Genomic DNA, 15,755 nt, shown 5'->3' with positions numbered 1-15,755 from the left:
GCTAAGCGGGGGGTGGAACCCTCCGGGACAGTGTGGTCTCAGGACCCTCGGGGTCACAGAAAGACCGGGGGTGCCTGAGTGTGGGCAGAGCTCCCAGGTATCGGAGCAGGGAAGCCGGCTGCAGAGGCAGAGCCCAGGCGTGGGCTCTCAGCTCGGGGTGGCCATAAACCGTGATCCGCGGCACAGTCGGGCCACTGCTCCTCCAGCAGGGACCCAACAAGCAGCAGATCTGGGGAGACTCACCTTCCTCCCCGGGGAGGAGCCGCGCAGGAGTGCACCACAGGGATCTGCTGGGTTTGGAGACTCCACCCGGGGTCGGGTGCCAGAGATAGAAACGCGCGGTCACAGGCCGGGTGAGCACGGAGTGCGGCTGGAGACCGGGGAGACGGGAGTGACTGACGGCTTTTCTCTGGGGGCTCACTGAGAAGCGGGGCCCCGAGTTCCCGGCTCCTCCGTGGCAGAGATTGGAAGGCCGCCATTTTCAGTCTCCGCCTCCAAAGCTGTACGGAAAGCTCGCAGGGAACAAAAGCCCCGGAGAGCAAACCCGAGCAGGTTACTTAGCCGGGAGGGGGCAAGGGCGGGGCAATTCCGCCTCCGGCAGAGACATTTGGAAACCACGGCAACAGGCCCCTCCCCAGAAGATCAGCGAGAACAGCCAGCCAAGACCAAGTTTACCGATCAATGAGAACAGCAGAACTCCAGCGCTAGGGGACTACCGCACATAGAATTCATGGCTTTTTTACCATGATTCTTTAGTCTTTCAAAGTTAATTTTTTTTTTAACTGTCTTTTTTTCTTTTTGAATTTTTCTTTTTCCCTTTTTCAACCAACATCTTATCAATCCCTTTTTTTTAAAAAAACATTTTTATTTTTCATTTTTAGAGTCATATTCTAACCCTTCATAGTAGTTACCCATATTTTTGGCTTATATATATAAGTTGTTCTCTCTTTAAAATTTTGAGATAGTTTCTTCTAACAGATTAAAATATACCCTAAATCTCTAGTATATGGTGTTTTCTATTCCCCTGCCTGATCACATCCTCTCCCTTTTTTTTTCTTTTTTTAAATCCTCTTCTTTCTTTTTTTCAAACAACTTCTTATCAATTCCTTTTATAAAATTTTTTATAATTTCCATCTTTATAGTCATATTCCATCCCTTCATCATATCAACCCTTATTTTTGTACATATATAAGTTTCTCTTTCTTTAAAATTTTGGGAGGCACTTTCTTCTAAAAGACCAAAATACACCCCAAATCTAGTGTGTGGCACTGATCTATATACCAACCTGATCATATTCGATCACTTTCTGGTTTTTTTGTTGTTGTTGTTGTTGTTTTGTTTGTTTTTGTTTTTATCTTTATCTTTTTCTTTTTTTTCTTTTTCTTTTTTCTCTCTTTCCCTTTCTTTTCCCACTGCTTCAAGTCTTTTCTGATTTGTTTAGAGTATATTTTCTGGGGATGTTGTTACTCTGCTAGCATTTTGTTCTCTCATTAATCTATTCTCCTCTGCACAAAATGACAAGACGGAAAAAATCACCTCAACAAAAAGAACAAGAGGTAGTACCGACTGCCAGGGACCTACTCAATACGGACATTAGTACGATGTCAGATCTAGAGTTCAGAATCATCACTTTAAAGATACTAGCTGGGCTTGAAAAAAATACGGAAGTTATTAGAGAAACCCTTTCTGGAGAAGTAAAAGAACTAAAATCCAACCAAGTAGAAATCAAAAAGGCTATTAATGAGGTGCAATCAAAAATGGGGGCGCTAATTGCTAGAATAAATGAGGCAGAAGAGAGAATCAGTAATATAGAAGATGAAATGATGGAAAATAAAGAAGCTGAGAAAAAGAGAGATAAACAACTACTGGATCACGACGGCAGAATTCGAGAGATAAGCGATACCATAAGACGAAACAACATTAGAATAATTGGGATCCCAGAAGAAGAAGAAAGAGAGAGAGGGGCAGAAGGTATAATGGAGCAAATTATAGCAGAGAACTTCCCTAATTTGGGGAAGGAAACAGGCATGAAAATCCAGGAAGCACAGAGAACCCCTCTCAAAATCAATAAAAATAGGTCAACACCCCGACATCTAATTGTAAAACTTACGAGTCTCATAGACAAAGAGAAAATCCTGAAAGCAGCTCGGGACAAGAGATATGTAACCTACAAGGGGAGAAACATTAGATTGGCAACAGACCTATCCACAGAGACCTGGCAGGCCAGAAAGGACTGGCAGGATATATTCAGAGCACTAAATGAGAAAAATATGCAGCCAAGAATACTCTATCCAGCTAGGCTGTCATTGAAAATTGAAGGAGAGATAAAAAGCTTCCAGGACAAACAAAAACTAAAGGAATTTGCAAACACAAAACCAGCCCTACAGGAAATCTTGAAAGGGGTCCTCTAAGCAAAGAGAGAGCCTGAAAGCAATATAGACCAGAAAGGAACACAGACAATATACGGTAACAGTCACCTTACAGGCAATACAATGGCACTAAATTCCTATCTTTCAATAGTTACCCTGAATGTAAATGGGCTAAATGCCCCAATCAAAAGACACAGGCTATCAGACTGGATTAAAAAACAAGACCCATCGATATGCTGTCTGCAAGAGACTCATTTTAGAACCAAAGACACCCCCAGATTGAAAGTGAGGGGGTGGAAAACCATTTACCATGCTAATGGACACCAAAAGAAAGCTGGGGTGGCAATCCTTATATCAGACAAATTAGATTTTAAACCAAAGACTGTAATAAGAGATGAGGAAGGACATTATATCCTACTTAAAGGATCTATCCAACAAGAAGATCTAACAATTGTAAATATCTATGCCCCTAACATGGGAGCAGCCAATTATATAAGGCAATTAATAACAAAAGCAAAGAAACACATCGACAACAATACAATAATAGTGGGGGACTTTAACACCCCCCCTCACTGAAATGGACAGATCGTCTAAGCAAAAGATCAACAAGGAAATAAAGACTTTAAATGACACACTGGACCAAATGGACTTCACAGACATATTCAGAACATTCCATCCCAAAGCAACGGAATACACATTCTTCTCTAGTCCCCATGGAACATTCTCCAGAATAGATCACATCCTAGGTCATAAATCAGGTCTCAACCGGTACCAAAAGATTGGAATCATTCCCTGCCTATTTTCAGACCACAATGCTTTGAAACTAGAACTCAATCACAAGAGGAAAGTCGGAAAGAACTCAAATACATGGAGGCGAAAGAGCATCCTACTGAAGAATGAATGGGTCAACCAGGAAATTAAAGAAGAATGAAAAAAATTCATGGAAACCAATGAAAATGAAAACACAACTATTCAAAATCTTTGGGATGCAGCAAAGGCAGTCCTAAGAGGAAAGTATATAGCAATACAAGCCTTTCTCAAGAAGCAAGAAAGGTCTCAAGTACACAACCTAACCCTACACCTAAAGGAGCTGGAGAAAGAACAGCAAATAAAGCCTAAACCCAGCAGGAGAAGAGAAATAATAAAGATCAGAGCAGAAATCAATGAAATAGAAACTAAAAGAACAGTAGAACAGATCAACGAAACTAGGAGCTGGTTCTTTGAAAGAATTAACAAGATTGATAAACCCCTGGCCAGACTTATCAAAAAGAGAAGAGAAATGACCCAAATCAACAAAATCATGAATGAAAGAGGAGAGATCACAACCAACACCAAAGAAATACAAATTATAAGAACATATTATGAGCAACTCTATGCCAGCAAATTAGATAACCTGGAAGAAATGGATGCATTCCTAGAGATGTATCAACTACCAAAACTGAACCAGGATGAAATAGAAAACCTGAACAGACCTATAACCACTAAGGAAATTGAAGCAGTCATCCAAAATCTCCCAAAAAACAAAAGCCCAGGTCCACATGGCTTCCCAGGGGAATTCTACCAAACATTTAAAGAAGAATTAATACCTATTCTTCTGAAACTGTTCCAAAAAATAGAAATGGAAGGAAAACTTCCAAACTCATTTTATGAGGCCAGCATTACCTTGATCCCAAAACCAGACAAAGACCCCATCAAAAAGGAGAATTACAGACCAATATCCCTGATGAACATGGATGCAAAAATTCTCACCAAAATACTAGCCAATAGGATCCAACAGTACATTAAAAGGATTATTCACCATGACCAAGTGGGATTTATCCCTGGGCTGCAAGGTTGGTTCAACATCCGCAAATCAATCAATGTGATACAATACATTAACAAAAGAAAGAACAAGAATCATATGATCCTCTCAATAGATGCAGAAAAAGCTTTTGACAAAGTACAGCATCCTTTCTTGATCAAAACTCTTCAGAGTATAGGAATAGAGGGTACCTACCTCAATATCATAAAAGCCATCTATGAAAAACCTACAGCGAATATCATTCTCAATGGGGAAAAACTGAGAGCTTTCCCCCTAAGGTCAGGAACGCGGCAGGGATGTCCACTATCACCACTGCTATTCAACATAGTATTGGAAGTCCTAGCCACAGCAATCAGACAACAAAAAGAAATCAAAGGCATCCAAATTGGCAAAGAAGAAGTCAAACTCTCACTCTTTGCAGATGATATGATACTTTATGTGGAAAACCCCAAAGACTCCACCCCAAAACTGCTAGAACTCATACAGGAATTCAGTCAAGTGGCAGGATATAAAATCAATGCACAGAAGTCAGTGGCATTCCCATACACCAACAACAAGACAGAAGAAAGAGAAATGAAGGAGTCGATCCCATTTACAATTGCACCCAAAACTATAAGATACCTAGGAATAAATCTAACCAAAGAGACAAAGGATCTGTACTCAGAAAACTATAAAATACTCATGAAAGAAATTGAGGAAGACACAAAGAAATGGAAAAACATCCCATGTTCATGGATTGGAAGAACAAATATTGTGAAGATGTCAATGCTACCTAGAGCAATCTACACATTCAATGCAATCCCCATCAAAATACCATCTACTTTTTTCAAAGAAATGGAACAAATAATCCTAAAATTTGTATGGAACCAGAAAAGACCCCGCATAGCCAGAGGAATGTTGAAAAAGAAAAGCAAAGCTGGCGGCATCACAATTCCGGACTTCCAGCTCTATTACAAAGCTGTCATCATCAAGACAGCATGGTACTGGCACAAAAACAGACACATAGATCAATGGAACAGAATAGAGAGCCCAGAAATGGACCTTCAACTCTATGGTCAACTCATCTTTGACAAAGCAGGAAAGAATGTCCAATGGAAAAAAGACAGTCTCTTCAACAAATGGTGTTGGGAAAATTGGATAGCCACATGCAGAAGAATGAAACTGGACCATTTCCTTACACCACACACAAAAATAGACTCCAAATGGTTGAAAGACCTCAATGTGAGACAGGAGTCCATCAAAATCCTAAAGGAGAAAACGGGCAGCAACCTCTTCAACCTCAGCCGAAGCAACTTCTTCCTAGAAACATCGCCAAAGGCAAGGGAAGCAAGGGCAAAAATGAACTATTGGGACTTCATCAAGATAAAAAGCTTTTGCAAAGCAAAGGAAACAGTCAACAAAACCAAAAGACAACCGACAGAATGGGAGAAGATATTTGCAAATGACATATCAGATAAAGGGCTAGTATCCAAAATCTATAAAGAACTCATCAAACTCAACACCCAAAGAACAAAGAATCCAATCAAGAAATGGGCAGAAGACATGAACAGACATTTTTCCAAAGAAGACATCCAAATGGCCAACAGACACATGAAAAAGTGCTCAACATCGCTCGGCATCAGGGAAATCCAAATCAAAACCTCAATGAGATACCACCTCACACCAGTCAGAATGGCTAAAATCAACAAGTCAGGAAACGACAGATGTTGGTGGGGATGCGGAGAAAGGGGAACCCTCCTCCACTGTTGGTGGGAATGCAAGCTGGTGCAGCCACTCTGGAAAACAGTATGGAGGTTCCTCAAAAAGTTGAAAATAGAGCTGGCCTATGACCCAGCAATTGCACTACTGGGTATTTACCCCAAAGATACAAATGGAGGGATCCGAAGGGTTACGTGCACCCCGATGTTTATAGCAGCAATGTCCACAATAGCCAAACTGTGGAAAGAGCCAAGATGTCCATCGACAGATGAATGGATAAAGAAGATGTGGTATATATATACAATGGAATATTATGCAGCCATCAAAAGGAATGAGATCTTGCCACTTGCAACGACGTGGATGGAACTGGAGGGTATTATGTTGAGTGAAATAAGTCAAACAGAGAAAGACATGTATCATATGATCTCACTGATATGAGGAATTCTTAATCGCAGGAAACAAACTGAGGGTTGCTGGAGTGGGGGGTGGCGTGGGAGGGATGGGGTGACTGGGTGATAGACACTGAGGAGGGTATGTGCTCTGGTAAGCGCTGTGAATTGTGCAAGACTGTTGAATTTCAGATCTGTACCTCTGAAACAAATAATGCAATATATGTTAAGGAAAAAAAAAAAAAGAAGAAGGTAGCGGGAGGGAAGAATGAAGCGGGGGAAATCGGAGGGGTAGACGAACCATGAGAGATGATGGACTCTGAAAAACAAACAGGGTTCTAGAGGGGAGGGGGGTGGGAGGATGGGTTAGCCTGGTGGTGGGTATTGAGGAGGGCACATTCTGCATGGAGCACTGGGTGTTATGCACAAACAATGAATCATGGAACACTTCATCTAAAACTCATGATGTAATGTATGGGGATTAACATAAGAATAAAAATTAAAAAAAAAATAAAAAAAAATACACAGAAATATTATTTGCTTGTTTATACAACTATTACCCTTTATTAGTCATGCTTTAAGGAGCAAAAACATGCTTCATCCATCTTTCTGTATATTCAATATCCAGGAGCATGTCTTGAAACAATGTACAAAATTAACAAATGAATTAATTTATAAGTACCCTTGTGAGCCTGACAAAGTTATACGACCAAGTCAGCAGAGTAGAGAAATCTTCTTTTTCATAAGAAACTGTATTCATTTTCAACAGGGTGCTTTCTACCTCTAAAGATGTCCAAGAAGTTTAGTAACAAGAAAGGGACTGCGTGTAGATGGTAGAGATGAAGGGCGGGCAGAGTTGCCAAGTATTTTTTGTGGACTCATTTTGATATTATAAGCAATCTCTATGTCAAATTGATATGCAAAATATAAAATACCTTTATGAACTTGAGTCCTACTTCTAATATTGTTCCATCAATGATAACCTCAGTGCCTTAGGTTTCTATCCTTACAAACTAGAAGTAAAACAAATGAGAACCTGGAAAATTTCTATCACCTACTTCAAAGCAAATATATTTAGAGATTATTGGGGTAACTAACATAATGACTTAAAGAAAGGAAGGAAAACAAAGCTTAATTATTTTTCTTAAAAGATACTTCTCATTATGTATGCTCCAAATTAGCATGCTAACTCACCCTGGTACATAAAGCCTTTCAGAATACAGGGTTTTATTTCTGTATTATCAGGCTCTCATAGTATGCATTATAGAATCTTCAAAAAATAAGCTACCATCCATTAAAAAGTATAGATAATTTTCTTGGGGCTCTCACAAACATGTGATATTAAATTCATACCTGCTTATATTCTCCCAAACAAGTAGGCAAACTTCAAAAATATGGGGAATTAGAAGTCTTTCCCTGATAATATGGCTAAGACTCTGCAAACATAATACTTCACGGAAAACATCTGAATTGTTTCTTTACATTTTATGTTCCGTAGGTAAAAAGACTGAATGTCTACATAATCACATAATGGGCCTTTATAAATAAAATTACACAACTGAACAGTGTTATTACTTAGAATTTTTAGAGAGACAAATGAGATAGTTATTTAAAATAGGTAGTAAAACAAAAGAGAAAAGCATAAACTTTCATTTTAAAGAAAAAAGAGTAGAAACTGAAGAACAGTATCAGAAGATAAAAAGAAAAGATTTGGTTTCTCTTTTCACTAACATATAAGAAAGCAATATGGGAATGCAATACATTATTAGAAGAAATCCTAGTTAGAAAAGGTATCTTATTAATAAGCCATCTTTTCCCTCCAAACCAGCTAACAATCCAGGCAAGTGCACAGTGAACAATGGCCCAGTCAAAATACAGCATTAGAAACCTCCAAACTGGTTCTTCCAGAAGATGATAGGACTTTAAGAATTATTCCCACACTCTCCAATAATACACTTCTGATCCACTTTTATTTAGTATTTATATCATCATGGCAATATAATAAGAAGTACATGTCTAAATTGAAACTGATGGCCCTTAAGATTAGAATCATGGCGAAGAAAAGTATGCGGTAAGTAAGTAGGACACGAATTGGTCTTTGGTTTTTCTTGACAGTTGCGGTTTCATTTCTGTCCTTTTCTCATTCACTCACTCACTCACTCACTCATCAATCATTTATTACATCCCTTCTATATGCATGCATTCTGTGATACAGATGAAAGAGTCAACTTCCATTGTCAACGTGGTAGCTTCTGGGCCAGGAGTACATTGGTACAGTATTACTTGTTAGAATGTGCATCATGATTTTTGGTTAGGAAAATACGACTATCTAAAGGATTAATTTCAGGGGTTATTTGGGCCTTGTTTTTTTTCCCCAGTGTGTGCTCTGATTATAAAATTTCTGTATATTTACGAGCACCTGGGTGGCCCAGTCGGTTAAGCATCTGCCTTCAGCTCAGGTCATGATCCCAGACCCCTGGGATCGAGTCCCGTATTGGGCTCCCTGTTCAGCAGTGGGGGTTTGCTCCCTCTCCCTCTGCCTCTCCTCCTTGCTTGTGTTCTCTCTCTAATAAATGAATAAAATCTTTTTAAAAATTTTCTATATATTTACAGTAGTTTTTTTTAAAAAACCACTTGCTCAAACACAGAAATATGTTCAGGCAACAGAGTTTCCTCACTTTGAGTTTTTAAATTTTTGTATTTTGTACCAACTCTAAGTTTTTTTTTGTAGAGAACCAAGTTTTCTACAAAGTCTCACTTTTTTGCAATTTCATTTCAAACCTCGTTTTAAGGAAGTTTGGTTTCAAATATGTGCAGCAAATAAAACAAGTCCTATAAAAAAATAAGTGATACCTGAAAACTCTTTGTTCTGCTATAATAAATTTATCATAGTTATGGGATGCATGAACCCTGTAGTTATTAAAATCTATTATTTTTCAGAAAGAAATGATATATTGGCATCTGTCCTCTCCTACCATACTAAGAACGGAAACATACCTGAAACTTCTAAGTACAACTAAAACTTGCTGGCTGAATTGATGTGTGAAAGCTAAAGAGCATGACAGAACAAACTAGAAAACACTCCTTCTTATTAATATCACATCCAAGCAAGGCTGAACAAAATGAGATACAAAAGAAAAATGAAAAAGAGATAATAAGAAAACCCCCTAAGGTAACAAAAAACATCTGACTTTATAATTAAGGATGCCTAGGTAAATGACAAGTTATCTACAAAAAGTACTATGTGACAAGTTCTTTAGATAACTGTGATATAATCTTTAAGCAACTCGATTATAAGCATTATGGTTTGTGGTAGCTGAAATGCTGTTAAGATCATTCTGAGTAATCCCGGCATCAGAGATCACTAAAAGAATTTTTTTTAAATGCCTTGTCATGTTCCTACATGATTTCTTACAACACTTCGTATGGAAGAAACAGGTCAGGCTTGTCACTTGCTCTGAAAGGGAGGTGCTCAAAAGTTTAGAAAGCATTAACAGGATAATCTTTCTACAAAGTTAATTATTCATTAGGAATACAATTCAAAGAATGAGTCATTTAGCAAAACAGTGCTCTGAAATGAGCTTTCATCTTAGAAAAACCTGGTACAAAATCAATTTTATATAGAATAAGGACACTATTTTAAAGCCCAAACTAAAACAGAATATTAAAAGGAAGAATGATTATACACATTACATAATTATATCTATCTAGCTATCCATATTTATATCTCCTCTCTCCTCACACTATGTATATACTATATAAATATACCATTCTTCCTTGTGATTATTCTGTTTGCACTTAGACTTTAAAATATTATGTATTATATTTAACTTTTTCCTTTCTTCCTATTCATTCATCCCCTCCATCCATTCATCTAACCACTGAATTCTTGAATCAGATTTTAATTTATAAAGAAATTTAAATTTTTAGCAACAAAAGTTGGGAGACTGGTCTGGGTATTTTATAGTCTCAATCTTTGACTTTTGTTTTCAAAATAGAAATTAAATAATTTACAATAAAATGTGAGACGAAAACTGGCTGAGAAAGCTGTCTAGACAGATATAAAAATAATGAAGTCTAACAGTGCAGTTGTGCCCTTTGTGGGAAAGTCTTACTCATCCTAGATAGATCACAAGCATCTCTGATGCTAAAATGCATTCTTAAACTTTCTTTATTCTCAGTTATCTCAGAACTCAAATGAGTACGTGAAAAGCTCAATACCGTGCTGCTGAGCTTAAATGGAATAGATAATTGCTTGCATAATCTGCTTCAAAATGGATTCCAGAAAATCAATATGGAAAGGTCAAAACTGAAATTATGAGATTATAAATTTTATTTTTACCTTCAAAACCAGAATTCAGAAGGTGCTCCCCCAGGTCACAACCAAACACCCTCTCTTTCAAAATCCCCCGCTGCTTCAGCTTCTGTTTTGTTGGACGAGACTTCATGAATGTGCGTAAGAAAGTAATGAGCTTGCCGTGCTTTTTAGACACTAAAAGATAATAATAAAGAGGAAACACCTTAGTTGTGGCAAGAAGTTACATTTTTACTTAGTGTGAAAAAACAACAGAGATCTCAACAGGCTCACTGCAAAATAACCTATTACAAATACACTTTATATTCTGTAGGAAATTTTCAGCAGAGGTTTAGGCAACAGTAGCTTTATAAATAACTTTATAATTTTACATCTTCTTCTCACCAACTTGTGATCTTACTTGATGCGATTGTCAGCAAATTTAAGTATTATCATCTGTGATCTATAAATCAAGGTTGGTAAACCAGCCACCTTCCCAATGCATACCCAAGGATGACCTGGGATTATGACTGGGACCCGAGTTATACTCTACCATATTGTTTTGGAAATCTTTATAATAAGTAAGACCTAAAGTGGTGTAAATGTGGTTTACATTTCTAGTCAATTTCTAGAATATTTTACATGGTGGTTTGAATTTTTTTTTTTTAAGATTTTATTTATTTATTTGACAGAGAGAGACATAGCGAGAGAGGGAACACAAGCAGGGGGAGGGGGAGAGGGAGAAGCAGACTCCCCGCCGAGCAGGGAGCCTGATGTGGGACTCGATCCCGGGACTCCAGGATTATGACCTGAGCCGAAGGCAGTCGCTTAACCGACTGAGCCACCCAGGCGCCCGGTGGTTTGAATTTTTAAAGTATTTGTAATCTGGAAAGAAAAACTGAAAAAAGAAACAACTCCCTCTTTCTCATTTTATAAAGAGGACAATCCCATTAAGATACAGAACACACCTGTCAAACTAATAGCTATATAAAACACACATACATATAAAAAACATTAGATCTTCTGTTAACATAATTCTATAGTATACTAATATATCACCTTAATTCCTTCATAGATAAAGGCAAGAAATAAGTACATTAATACACAGTAAAATATTCCCACTGATGGATATATTTAGAAAGACAACAGCAAAAGAATTGAAAGTAAATCCCCAGAAATATGACTCCTGTACAGTGCAGCATAAAGGAAAAATTACTCTAGAAGTCAACATGTAACAACTATCATAAGCTCAGAGATTAGTTGTGAGATAGAAGCCACAATGGCCTCAATCCTCCTACTCACTTTGCAGATGACTGCTGGGAGTCTTACCAAATCCTACTATGCATAGATTCTTGAGTGAACCCAAATCTTAAGTCCCCTGAACTGATGAAGCCTCCTGTAGGAATTCTGTGTACCAAGAGAATGTGGGGCCTGGGGACTCCATGATGGCCTTAGATGGGTTTCACTTGTCTTCCATGTCTTTCCATTTTATGAGAAATACTATTTACAGACATAAGCATCTTTTCTATGAACTATATGAGGGTGATCAACCATAATGGTTTGCCCACGTTTCCTGGAACCATGAGACTTTCAGTGTTAAAACCAGGAAATCCTAGGCAAACTGGAACAAGGTAGTCATCCTAGACCATACAAAGATTAAATAGGAAATTTATTTTTTTCTACATTTATTATTTAAAACTAACTTAGAATTGTCAGAATAATTTTTATGTGATCTCTTCTGACATGCCCTGAAACTCTGGGTAAATACAACCTCTCTTGTACCTTAGATTCCTTGCTGTAAATGTAAATGATGCACTCTCCTATCTGCTAGTGAGACATTTACAGCACATTTGGGTAACCTCAGAAGTATATCACACATAATATTACTATATTAAAAGTCATTGGATTTGTAGGAGTATTGTTCTCCCCTAGCTGCTAGCAGATAATGTGTTATGCATCTTTGTTAAAGAGTGGCCACCAAACCATTTCTGTTCATTCTCAAACATTTTCTACATAAACTTTAAAATAATTATGACAAGATTTAGTAAAAAATACAAATGAGCTTGGTTTGCAATAATTTAACATATTTATATATGTATTTTTATATATCAACATTACAGTGATATAATTTGAAGGAATTTTAGTTTCTACAATATTCAATATTATCATCTGGAAATGAGGTGTGTCATCATTTTTCTAAACCTCTTATCTCTTTAAGTTTTCTAATTTTCTTTATGAAAAGATACATTCCACAAATATCTCTGGTTAGGAATATTGCTAAGTATTTTGCATTTTTTGCTCCTCTTGTAGAATAGTACTTTTCTTCAATTATGGCTTTAACTGGTAATTACCAGTATGCTAGAAAACAATTTCTTTATGTATAGTTCAAATCTGATCATTTACTAAACTCTCAACAATTTTAAGAGGACTTTAGCTGATCCTTTTGGATTTCATGGATGTATATTGCATCAAAGCAAATATGATAATTCTGTCCTTTTTCTGATAGGAATAAGTTTTTATTTCTGTTTCAGATTTTAATAATTAATTGGCCAGAACTTCCTCGATACATGTTAATAGTAGGTATTCATATTTTGATGACAAATTTGATGAAAATATGTGTTGAATTTGACAACTGCATATGATGTATATGAGAGAGCATTCTTTTAGTCTCAAATCTCCAAGAATGTTTCACAGAAAAGGGAATTGAACTTTAAGTATTATGCATTCAGCAACAACTCTAAAAGTGCCCACTATTTCTTAGGAACTGTTCTAAATCCTGAGATTATAGTGGGGAACAACTCATGCAAGCTCCTTGCTGTCACAGAGCTTACTGAGGGGAGAAAGACAATAAACAACTAAATAAAAATACCAATATGGCCAGCATTTATTTTATACTTAGTAAGTGCTGGCAACTGCACAAGTGTTTATATTTACTAACCATTCATTTCACACAGAGCACTATAAGGAAAATATACTATTATTATTCTTTTTTTCAGATGAAGAAACTAAGGCACAGAATGCTAAGTAACAGTCAAAGGTCACATAACTAGGATTCAAAATCAAGTAGCCTGGCTCAAAACCCTAGATCTAAGCCACTACATGATTCCACCTAAATTAAGACAACCAGGTAATTTCAGATTGCTTTTAACTGCTTGTAAGGAAACAGAGTGAAGTATTAATGGCAAGAGAAAAGAAACTACACTGGATAGGATGGTCAGGGAAGGTGTGAAGAAGTCACATCTGATTTGTAAGGCACTGAGTTAGTGGGTGAGGAAGACGTGGTATGAAAGGAGGTTGAAGAGGTATGCAAAGGCCAGGTACTAGAGGACACCGTATAAAGTTTGGATTGTATGCAATGAGAACACACTGAACAGTTTAAACGTTTTAGAAAAGTTACTTTAAAAATAACCCAATATGTGTATTAGAAACCCAAAAGTGCATTACCAGGGACCTGGCTGAGTTAACTATGATCCTGGCTCGATCCCAGGACCCTGGGATCATGACCTGAGCTGAAAGCAGACGCTTAACTGACTGAGCCACCCAGGCGTCCCTGTTTGGCTTTTTTAAAAAGGAGGATCTCTACCTACTCATAAGGAGTAATCTCCAGAATATATTAAGTCAAAAAGGAAGGTAGAGAACAGTGTATTTTGTATAAGAAAGGATAGGGAATACATATATCACACACACATAACTTCACACAACACATGTATGTGTGTACCTAAGAGTTTATTTTTGCAAAGGGAAACACTAGAAGGATAAAACAGAAATTAATAAAAATAGGTAAAGAAAATGGGTGGGGAAAGTAAAATTACTCTGAATATACCTTTTTATATAGTTTCATTTTTAAATTATGTTAACATTCTTTCTACATGTTCAAACATAAAATTTAGAACATTAAAAAAGCAAATTCTAATTTTGAAAATAGCCTGAAACAATGTATCAAAACACCAACTTGGTAACCTTGTCAACAGAGAGCAAGTATTTTAAATGACTTGGAAACAGTAAACTGACCATGCTTAGGGCGATATATTCTAAGAACAAAAAAATACAAAGTAATATTTAATTTCATTCAACTGTTTTACTATTAGTAATAATATTGGTAGTGTAATTCTGAAACAATTTTATACATATTGTGGGACAAAACAAATATATTAATGTTGTTAGGAACCAAGGTTTCCAGTGTGAGAGAAAGGAGATACAATAAGAAAATCAAAGAAGTCAAGGAAAAACCCATCATGTTAACTTGAGTTGGAAATGGGAACATGAACTTCAAATTAAAATACATATTTCTCCTAAGCTCTAGCCAGTGAAAAGGCTTAGAAACAGTGACATTCCATTTGCAATGAACATCTTTGGTCTCAGGTGTGGGTTTCTAAATATTATTCCTTAATGAAATAAACCAGGACTCCTTGGAGAAATGGCTGTTTCCAAGTTGATAGTAGGGAAAGCACAAGGTGAGATGGGGAAATTCTGTTGTAACAGAAAGCAAGGGAACACCCACACCCAGAAGGAGCCATGCCAAGACGACAGGTGAACAGATTCCCACTGGCCAGCTCTGGGACATAATGAAGATTTGAACATCACAACAAATGACCATAACTTATTGTAAAACATTAAATAAATAAAAATTCATGTGCCCATAGTAACACTCCCCAGAAGAAAGGAAGGAAAAGAGTGACAATTTTCAGCACAAATTGAGCTAGAACATTTTAAAAACTGTATGAGTTGTTTGCCACACTGAACTGGGCACCCCAATAGTAGAGAAAGGAATATATTTATTTCCTTCACATCAATTAGCAATATCATATCTGGAATGACTGGAATTAATTCTATATTAGCCAGGAAATATACACATTCATAATTCAGTGATAAATGTATGGAAATAAATTATAATCATGATCTTCCAACCAAACTCTCATACACAATAAAATTATATTAGTCAGAGAGCAGCCTATGTAGAACTGGACTTTCCAGGACACTAGGCAGCTCTGACTCCATTTCTGGTGTGCTAAGTTTGGCTCACGAACAAGGAAACTTGGCCATCTTTTTCTGTTACAGTCAAGACTGTTCATGTTAATTTTTCCTAAATAGTGACATTAAGACTCAATTAAGTAAGGTCTGTAACAGGAGACAAAATTAAGACCAGTGGAGTGTCATTACCAACTCCATGTTCCCATTTGGCACTTGAGGCTTCTGGGAAATTG

At 37.1% G+C, this 15,755-nt stretch overlaps 1 protein-coding gene across 2 annotated transcripts in view; it reads right to left on the bottom strand.

Annotated features, from left to right (window-relative positions):
• The window catches only part of ARHGAP32 (Rho GTPase activating protein 32), a 217,963-nt gene that overhangs the window by 34,075 nt on the left and 168,133 nt on the right, over positions 1-15,755 (bottom strand). For both annotated transcript variants that reach the window (XM_044919193.1, XM_044919194.1), the window contains one exon: positions 10,600-10,749. In XM_044919193.1, coding sequence (XP_044775128.1) covers positions 10,600-10,749 — 150 coding nt within the window. The remainder of the gene's footprint in view (positions 1-10,599; positions 10,750-15,755) is intronic.

The sequence above is a fragment of the Neomonachus schauinslandi genome, chromosome 11, assembly GCF_002201575.2.
Source record: "Neomonachus schauinslandi chromosome 11, ASM220157v2, whole genome shotgun sequence".
Lineage (NCBI taxonomy): Eukaryota > Metazoa > Chordata > Mammalia > Carnivora > Phocidae > Neomonachus > Neomonachus schauinslandi.
The sequence above is the reverse complement of the archived record's forward strand: the minus strand, read 5'-3'. Positions and strand labels throughout refer to the sequence as shown.